Below are 10,718 nucleotides of genomic sequence, written 5' to 3' on the forward strand. Positions count from 1 at the left end.
AAATCACTCTATAAAAAAGATACCTGCACACGTATGTTTATTGCAGTATGTTCACAATAGCAAGAACCTGGAAGCAACCATGCTGCCCATCAAAAGAGGACTGGATTAAAAAAATGTGGTACATATACACGATGGAATACTACGCAGCCATAAAAAAGAACAAAATCATGAATTTCGCAGCAACCTGGATGGAACTAGAGTCTATAATACTGAGTGACCTCTCACAGAAACAAAGATCCGAGTATCACATGTTCTCACTCATACAATGGACCTTGAACATTCAATGTAATACTATAAGAAAATGATTGACAGTACTGGGAAACTTTGGGGGGGGGGAGGGAGATGGGATTAACAGTAGCAAATATCTGTCTGGGGATGGGGAAACACCTTTTATCAACAGGGTGCCTGAATGAAACGTATTTGTATACCTAACCCTTAACTGCACCCCACAACATCATAATAAAAAATAAATAAATAAAAATAAAAACTGTCTAGGACTCCAAAGTCAGACTACTGTAGTAACTGACATTCTGTGAGTGAACAAATGAATGAATAAATGAACCAGTAATTTATATTCTTAGTAAAACGAAATCTGAATTTGAGGATTTATGGGCTTTCCATAAAATTTGTTTATTTAAATAAAAAACCCAATTGATGCTGTAATTGACAGGGAGTAAATGTAAGACAAAAGTTTGTTCCAGTGGTATTATACTTTTTTTGTACCATTTTCTCCCTAATCAAAACATAATTCAATTGTGAGCAAGTCCCAGTGGTTTATAGATGTTAGAAAGTCTAGTTTAGGCCTAGTCCAAAGCAAAAAAAAAAAATCTTGATGCATGTCTTCCACATTTTAGGTTAGACATTATAAAGTGTCTAAACATTTGTCAGTGACATCTAGCGTTGTTCTATATAAAAAAAAAAATCACAGAAATTCTTCCCAATGAGATGACTAGCCTCAGAAGGCACTCTGCCTTCTTCTGTACTAGGTAAGTATTCTCTGTGAATATTCTCTGAGAGTAGCCAGGAGCTGACCTGGGCTTCAAAAGTAAATTTCCAGATGAACAGAGTTCAACTTTAATAAATTCCCCAAAAGGCATAAGTCAAAATTTCAGATATTTCAAATGTGGTTCTTGGTGAGGACTGGAAGGGAGTGGGACAGGGAGAGACTTATCAGTTAAGGTGGTAGAAGTATAGGTACCATCTTTATTTCCATTATTATAGCTATAATTTTTGTACAAAAAAAGTAAATTAATACATTTTAATTTATAGTCTATCAAGTCCTCTTGAACACACTCAGAAAAATTGTACTTTCCTCAGTTGTATACTAAACTATGACAACTACCCCTAAGGAAATAATTCAGTAAATACAACTCCCATTGAGTTATACAGGATGTGACTTTAAGCCTTTAGTTGTGGTTAAAGGCACAGTTGGGGTTCAGAATGAGGAACCAAGGATGCTTTTGTCCTCTTAACTTTAACATTTAATTTGTGGCCCAATTAAGTCAGCTACATGCCACTATTTCCTTGTTTATAAACCTTTCTTCAAAATACTTATCTTCCCTGTTGGAACAAGGAGACAATTCATTTCCTGCTTAGAAAACAATTTTTTAAACAATAATAATATTAAAGAAACAGGTATAACTTATAGTATAAAACAAAATAGCTTATAGAGGAGAAGTTAAGTAATTCCTTTGTTATAACATGTGGTTTTTGTTTTGTTTGAGTGGAGTCTCACTGTGTTTCCCACGCTGGAGTGCAGTGACATGATCATGGCTCACTACAGCCTCAACCTCCTGGGTGCAGGCAATCGTTCCGCCTCAGTCTTCCAAGTAGCTGGGACTATAGGCGTGTATCACCACGTCTGGCTAAACGTGGGAAAGAGGTCTCACTATATTGCCCAGACAGGCCTTGAACTTTGTAGGAAAGAGGTCTCACTATATTACCCAGACAGCTCTTGAACTCCTGGGTTCAAACCATCCTCCAGTCCTGTCCTCCCAAAGTGCTGGGATTACAGGTGTGAGCCACCGTGCCTGGAATAACAGGTGGTTTTTAACCACATTTCTTCAATGAAAATACAAGCAATGGAAACAAATACAAAGTTCTTTATGATAAATAAGCAACTCCAAATAAAGTCAATAGCTAAGTCTCATTAGCTCAACTCTCCCTAACCACTAAAAATTAAAAATGGATATAACATCCAAAACTAAGAAGTCTTCATTATACTCATTTTTTACATTTATAATAAAATAGTAAGTGTGAAACTATATACTGTATACTATATACATATGTGAACTTTTTCTTCTCTAAAAGAGATAAACTGCATAGCTACAGAACTTTCAATCTGGGTGGTTATGATGATCATTATTAAAAGTCAATGAATTAGATCCACACACACACACACAAAAAATGATGAAATCCATCCCACTAGCATTTGAAACAGATTCATCATATTTAAAATGTTTTAAAATATATACTTATGGCCAGGCTCAGTGGCTCAGCCTGTAGTCCCAGAACTTTGGGAGGCCAAGGCAAGTGGATTGCCTAAGTCTGCAGCTTCAAGACCAGCCCGGGCAACTTGGCGAGGCCTCATCTTTACAAGAAATAAAAAAATTAGCCGGGTGTGGTAGCGTGTGCCTGTAGTTCCAGCTACTTGGAAGGCTGAGGCGGAAGGATCACCGGAGCCCAGCAGGTTGATGCTAGGGTGGCTGTGAGTGTGCCACTGCACTTCAACCTGGGCAACAGTGAGACGCCAACTCAAAAAAATATATATATATACATTTATACACACACACACCACTTACTAAAGCATGAATTATTCCCAGTGCTTACTTTGCAAAGTCAGCACAGAAATAAGAAATTTAGCCTTCAGATTGAATTACTTTAAAACAAAGAGTTTAGTGAGTCATGTAATAAGATGTTATTAATTTCATGATTAACAAAAAAAACCAAAATATAGTTTTATGTTAATTAAATAATTTCTTGCTTTTTATATTGGAAATTTTAATTTATGCTGCATTTCAGTTACAACACTCAAAAAGATCTTGTTTTTCTGACTTTGTACACTAAAATCATGTGACCTTTTGACATTTTTTAAGAAACCACATGCACCTGGGGTTGTGTTAAATGTCAGACCCTTATCTCTCTGTAAAACAAATTATCTAAATTCTTTCAACCTGTTGAAGGCATTTTAAACCACAGAAGAGGAGACAAAAATGTATTTCAATTGTTTTAAGGAAATACATGGTCAAATATACCATGTTTTTCACATTCATACTATAAAAGTATCCCCTAAAAATGTTGTTTTTGTATGTTTTTAAGAATTCTTTTGAAATGAACTGTTCACTACTATATTGAAGCATTAGCTATCATTGCCTTGAATGCAGTATAGTTCTATACTGAGTGAATATAACTACTTAGAATAGAGTCTGGCAGTATGTAAGCAGTCTGTTAGCTACTACTACTAGAAATTACTTCGTAATGCAATGAGCAACCATTTGCTTACTGTGTTATTCATAGGAGTAGGCACTCAATTTCTTTTCTTTTCTTTTTCCAAATTATTTGGAATTCAAAAAACCAAGAGTGATTTCTCTTTCATTCTATTTGCAAGAGACATGTACTAACAAAAATAATAAGAGGAATTATTCCAAAAAAGCAATTCCATGCTCCATGGTTATGTATATCACTGGGCAGTACAAGAAAAAGTTTAAATATAAACTTAAAAAAAAATTAATTTCTATCCTCAGCTATCTCTTGGGGGTCTTACCTTCCCCCATAGCTTCACCTTTCATTTTTATGTAATTGACTCTCATGTTTTATTTCAGCCTTTACCTTTGAGCTGTAATACATTTCTACTTTGTCCAAAGACAGCTTCACACCAGAACTTCAATTTCTACACAATCAAAACCATCATCCCAACACATATATTCCCTATTTTATTCCCCTCTGAATTATTTACCCTTACAGGTATTCATCACTCAGTCCCTGAGAACTAGTTTTTTCAATGACCCCTGTCACTGCTTCTATTCAAGTCATTTCCTTACTAGCCACCCCCATTTAATCTCTAGTTCCTCTAATTCAACCTAATTTAATTTACTGCAAAGGTGATCCTTCTAAAAGATAGCCATTATCTCTTACTTTTCTGATTATTTTTACAATATTTTGTATGCTTACAGAGTAAATTCCAAACCCCTTAATTCAGCATCCAAGACTGTCAGCGTCTGAGCCCTTTGGCAGCACTACCCCTCACACAGCTTGCACCTGGACCTCTTCTGTGCCACCACTCTCTGCCTCTAACACTCTGATGATGCTAGCTTCATTTATAGCTCCACTCCAATGACAACAGGCACATTTTGTTAACTAAATTCTTCATCCCTCAAAGCCCAGCCAAAAGATGCTACAATACTTGCCAGGAAGGCTTCACTCTCAGATAGCCTCACTGCACCCACAGCATTAATCTCTCCCTTCCTGTCCCCGACAAAGCACCTTGTCGCAATAAGCACACACTGCCATGTATTACAGTTATTTATATTTTCAGTTTACCTCCTTTACTAAATTTATTGTAGACTATAATATAGGTTCTGTGTTTTGCTGGCCTATTCTTCCACTTGAAAAGAGTGGGAGAAATGTCTTTAAGGGTTTGCAGTATTATTATTTTATTCCAATGTTAATATATAATTAAATATACAGTAATAATTAAAATATACAAACATGTGTTATGAAACACAATATAGGGCCTAATTATAAAATTCCCAGTGTATATATTATTGTTCTCTAATAAGAAACAATAACTTCTCACAGCATCAGTAAGAATTATTTTTAAACTAAGCCAAAGTCTTCCCCACCCCCAAAATTGAGGCTAATGTGTCTTCTGGACTAGAGGAAAAGGTTATGACTGTGACTTTTTCTATCTGAATATCTGGCTCCAAAAGCTAAGAAATGAATTCAGGAATTAATCTCTATTCATCAAGGAATAAACAGTTAACATCTACATGAAGACAAAAATCACAAACATGCCTTTAACGCTATTTATGGAATTCCAGGTTTTAAAATAATTTAAGTCCATGTTATTTCACTTTTGTGCCAAAATTTAGTTTATATCTTCAAAGGAGGCAAGAGTCCTGCACCTCCACCTGCCTTGGTCTTCTTACTTGAGCCTTAAGCATTCAGCTCTCAGTAGCTCAGATTTACAATCACCCTCAAATATGCAGTTGCTAACAGATGAAAGAAACATGATCAATAATCTGTGTGTCATTACAACTTAGCTTCTCTAATGTTTTCCCAGAGATAAAACAGGAAAAGTCAGTGCCTAATTTAAAAAGTGAAAGTGGCACCAATGATTAAAAACTCAAAAATTAAATGCGTAGCTCTATAGTAAATTTATAAACTTAATCCAGAAAAAGATAACATTATTCTCTTGAAATACCAAGATGTTAACCAAGTTAGGACTATCTATCTAGTTTCACTTTGCTTATTAATCTCATAACACAAGCCTTAAATGAAAACAATAAGATTAAAACAGGACAAAAATGATAGCTGTTTCAAAGTCATTCAATGCTAAAGAATTTACAGTTATTTAGAATGTTGATGGATAATATCATTATGTGATTGATATGATAAATACTTAGCAAAATTACCCATATTATATGATTCGATCTGTATTTTGGGTTTTTGTTTTTGTTTTTTGAGTTGGAGTCTCACTCTGTTGCCCAGGCTGGAGTGCAGTGACATGCTCCTGGCCACCACAGGCTCAACCTGCTGGGCTCAGGCGATCCTTCCGCCTGAACCTTCCAAGTAGCTGGGACCACAGACACGTGCCACCACTCCTGGCTAATTTTTTTTCTTTTTATAGAGATGAGGTTTCACCATGTTCCCCAGGCTGGTTTTGAACCAAAGGGCTCAGGCAATCCTCTTGTCTTGGCCTCCCAAAGTGCTGGGATTATAGGCTTGAGCCACCGTGCCCGGACTGTATTTTAGTTTTTAGTTTAGTTTTTTTTTTTTTTGAGTTGGAGTCTCCACTCCATCGCCCAGACTAGAGTGCAGTGGCACACTCCCGGCCACCGCAGCCTCGACCTGCTGGGCTCTGGCGATCCTCCCACCTCAGCCTTCCAAGTAGCTGGAACTACAGGCGTGTGCTACCACGCCTGGCTAATTTTTTTATTTATTGTAGAGATGAGGTCTCGCCAAGTTGCCCAGGCGGGTCTCGAATCCGCAGGCTCAGGCAATCCACTCACCTCAGTCTCTCAAAGCGCTGGGATTACAGGCTGAGCCACGGAGCCCGGCTTTAAGAGAACACTTATATATATAACATATTTAATTTAATATAAAATAGCAAAATAAGCACTGTACAAAAAGCTAATCAAAATGGATCACAGGCTTAAATATAAACACTAAAACTCTTAGAAGAAAATATAGGTAAAATTTTCATGACCTTGGATTAACAATGGTTTGTTAGATATGACACAAAAAACAGAAGCAGTAAAAAATGGACGTCATACAAATTTTTGTGCTTTAAAAGATACCATCAAGAAAGTGAATAAATAACATTGAATGTAAGAAAATATTTGCAAATTAAATATCTAATTAATATCCAGAATACATAAAGAACTCAAATAATTCGACAATAAGACAATCCAATTTTTAAAATGAGCTAAGAGTTTGAATAGATATTTTTCCAAAAAGATATAAAAATGGCCTGTGAGTAAATGCAAAGATACTCAACATCATTAGCCATCAGGGAAATGCAAATCAAAATGACATTGAGATACCACTTTATACCCACTAGGAAAACTATAATAACAAAAAGACAGTTAATAATTAGCTAGGATGTGGAAAATTGGAACTTCACATATTGCTGGTGGGATGTAAAATGGTACATCTACTTTGGAAAACAGTTTGAGGAAGATTTTTATGTACTGATTTAGAATTATATCCAAGATAGTTCATGATTCAAGTGAAAAAAAGCAAGGAACATACAGTAGTAGTATGCAACCAGTTGTTTACAAAAGAAAAAAGAATATATAAATATCTACATATTTGCCATACAAGAAAATGGTAACACAAGTTACCACTGGGAGTCTGAGTTAGGTGGCTAGGAGACAGGGATAATCTAAGAGACAGGAGTAGTATTTAATAGATAAAAAAGGATATAAGGCCGGGATCAGTGGCTAACACCTATACTCTCAGCACTTGAGGGCCAGGAGTTTGAGATCAGCCTGGCCAACACTGCGAGATCCTATTTCTACAAAAACATTTAAAAATTAGTCAGGTGTGGTGGTGCACACCTGTAACTCCAGCTACTTGGGAGACTGAGACAGGAGGACCACTTGAGCACAAGAGGTTGAGACTACAGTGAGCTAAGGTCAAGCCACTGCACTTGAGCCTAAGAAACAGAATGAGACCCTGTCTCAGAAGAAAAAAGAAAAAGGATGTAAAATAATGTTATACCCTTTTTATGCTTCAAATTCTTAACCTTGTGAATGTATACTCTATTAAAAATTAATAATAATATTAAAAAATTAAGTACTGCTTGCAAGGTATACACTAACAGTCAATTTTATCATTGGAAATTCAAGTTCCTTCAGAGATTTGTTATGTTCTATCATGTAACAAAAATGAATAGATAAAAAAAGATAAGAGTATAGGAAAAATAAGTAGAGAAGCTTAAAATCCAACTAAAAATGAAGCAACTACTACTGAAGTCCAACTGACTGTATTTATGCCAGAAAGCAGGTCCAATAAAGCCACTCTTCCAATTTTTCAAAAGGAACAGAAAATCAAAATTTACATGTAAAATGTTCTGTGTTAGTGGGCCACATTTAGCCCACAGGCCACTTGTTCGTGACTTCCAATTTTATAGAAATTCCCTCATTTATGATCATGTGCTTCTAACCTGCCTTTCTGAGTTTGGAAACTCTGAACGCACTTTCCTCATAAGAGTAAAATAAGTAGTAGTTTGGTTTCCAGATCCATTATACAGGTAAACTACAGGACTAAACTATATAGCTTATTACCTATAAGCTAATAGCACTATTATCACCTGGCCTCTATGATTAACAATGTTTACATTAAACAATTTATTCCAAATTTCTACTTTAGACACTGGAAAGTCCTAAATGGTCAGTCCAATAATAGTAAATGACGGGAAGAATTTAAGGAAATGGAAGGAGCACTTAGGAAATAATTAAAATATTATGGTGCATAATGGAATAAGCCTTCAGAATTTCTCTGAAGATCTGTAGGCAACAAATGGATAGAAAACAAATGAAAGGAAAACAGGATATGTCTCAGCAGCAGAAACAGCCAGAAGGAACTGTAGGCCCAGCACCACTACTTGAATTTCCTCCAGTTCTTCCAAGAATTCTGTCAGTTACACATAAGTCATTCATCACAAAGTGAGAATGTCAAATAATCAGCCTTAACAGAAAGCTCCAAAAGTCACATGTAAATCTCCATACCTACTGGAAAGTTAAAGTAAGATTTATTTTCTAACGGCACATTTTATTACTAAAGTAACAATAAATTGACTCTTTTTTTAACTGAATTTTATGACTTTTATGAACTCTAAAGTTTCTACTCATGAATATATATTCTACTTAGAGATTATCAGTAGCAAACATTTACCCTTAGAAGAGAAATACTACCTAATATTTCTGGTTACCATTATTAACATTTGGTTAATGTGCAGCTAAAGAAATGCAAGTGATTGAATATTACCCTAAGAGTAAACATGATTTTTATTTTATTTTGTGTTATTTTTGAGACAGAGTCTCACTCTGTCGCCCAGGCTGGAGTACAGTGGCACGCTCACGGCCATCCCAGTGTCAACTTGCTGAACTCAGGTGATCCTTCTACCTCAGTCCCAAATAGCTGGAACTGTGCACTACCACACCCGGCTAATTTTTTGCTATATTGTAGAGACAATGTCTCATCAAGTTGCCCAGGCTGATCTCAAACCCCTGGGCTCAAGCAATCCTCTTGCCTCGGCCTCCCAAAGTGCTGGGATTACAGGCTTCAGCCACTGCGCCTGGCCAAAACATTTTTAAATTAAAATCTGGAAATTTTGGGAAGTCAGTTTTGTTTCTGTTTTTGAATCAGAATCTCACTTAGTTGCCCAGGCTGGAGTGCTGTGGCACACTCAAGGCCACTAAAGCCTCAACCTGCTGTACTCAGGCGATCCTTTCATCTCAGCCTTCCAAGTAGCTGGAATTACAGACATGCGCCATCACACCTGGCTAATTTTTTTGTGTTGTTGTAGAGAGAAGATCTCTCCAAGCTGCCCAGGCTGGTCTCAAACCCCTGGGCTCAGGCAAATCCTCTTATCTTCACCTCCCAAATTGCTGGGATTACAAGCATGAGCCACTACACCCAGCTAAAAGTCAATTATCGAAGATGCCTCACAGTTTGAATTTATGATATAATTGTGAGGAATAGCTTGCATGTTTTTTGGCAACCTGTCTCTGAAGATCAGCTGATACATGCTCAGGTAAACATTAAAACTGCTTTAGTGTTCCTAGATGAAATCTAATCAGAAAAATTAATCTGTAACACAGAAAAAAGAATCATATGTAACTATATGTAATCTAAATTTCAACACGAATGGCTACCTCTTTCATTAACATGTGGTTTATCAAGTTTCATATCATCAGTATGAATGTTCCCCTCCATAATTTTAGAAATCAAACATACGACACAATTTAGAAGGGGTGTTAATATTATGAAGTTATTGGGGTTTTTTCTTAATGTGACTCAACTAGATACTCAACTCTATTATATATAAGATATATGCTTCAGAATTATTTTAAAAAAATTTAGTCTGTAACTGCCTCTATTTATGTTAGTCTTCATTAAATCCTTGAATATTTTCTTATGTTTCTTGGCTTCATTAATACAGATACTATGGTCCATGCCATCATGAAAAGTAAGAAGAAAAAATGTAAATAGAAATAAGAAGTTACAGGTTTTGAACTTGACCAAGTCAATCTCAACAACTATATTAGATTGTTTCCAAAGAAAATGGTAAGGTATCTTTATATTCTATAATTTTCAAAAATAAACTTTCCAATTATAAAACATACCTTGCTGAGCTAAAGTTGATCTAAGCATTCCAGTCTTTGACCAAACTTTTATTTGTCCATCTTCTCCAACTATACAGAGGAAAAAAAAAATTTTTTTATCTATAGAAAATAAATGTAAACATTAAGTTTGCATATAAAAACCAACAGAATCTATATTACTGCATATTTAAAATTCAGAAATAATTTACTCCAATTAAATGACAGATTTCTTTATAGTTATAACAAAGAAATCACTTTGAAACAATTTTTATCAAAGTAACCTTTCATGATTAAAATTTTTATTTTTGCCTTCAATCTTAGAAGACATATTATTCAAATAATGCTTTCATTATCACTGCAGTCTCCATCTTAAAATCCTAATAAAAGTGTTTTCAGTATAAAAAAAAAAGCTGTAGCCAAATTCCAGTGAGTTGTGAACAGGATGAAGTAGTAATAAACAACTCTTTTGAACCACTCTGCTGAAAAAGGAAGAAAGAAGAAGTTGTAGGTAGACAGAACTGTCTGTTAACAGAGAGATTTTTATTTCTTTCTTCTTAATTTTCTTTCCCTTTTTTGAGTCAGAGTCTCACTCTGTCACCCAGGCTAGAGTGCAGTGGCATGCTCACGGCCACCACAGCCTTGACCTGCTGGGCTCAGGCGATCCTT

General features: G+C 35.6%; 1 protein-coding gene across 2 annotated transcripts in view; it reads right to left on the reverse strand.

Moving 5' to 3' along the window:
• The window catches only part of IFT80 (intraflagellar transport 80), a 168,376-nt gene that overhangs the window by 121,583 nt on the left and 36,075 nt on the right, over nt 1–10,718 (reverse strand). For both annotated transcript variants that reach the window (XM_008053944.2, XM_008053943.2), the window contains exon 3: nt 10,074–10,142. In XM_008053944.2, coding sequence (XP_008052135.1) covers nt 10,074–10,101 — 28 coding nt within the window. In that variant the 5' untranslated portion in view covers nt 10,102–10,142. The remainder of the gene's footprint in view (nt 1–10,073; nt 10,143–10,718) is intronic.

The sequence above is a fragment of the Carlito syrichta genome, unplaced genomic scaffold, assembly GCF_000164805.1.
Source record: "Carlito syrichta isolate Samal-C Ts95f unplaced genomic scaffold, Tarsius_syrichta-2.0.1 Scaffold288891, whole genome shotgun sequence".
NCBI lineage: Eukaryota > Metazoa > Chordata > Mammalia > Primates > Tarsiidae > Carlito > Carlito syrichta.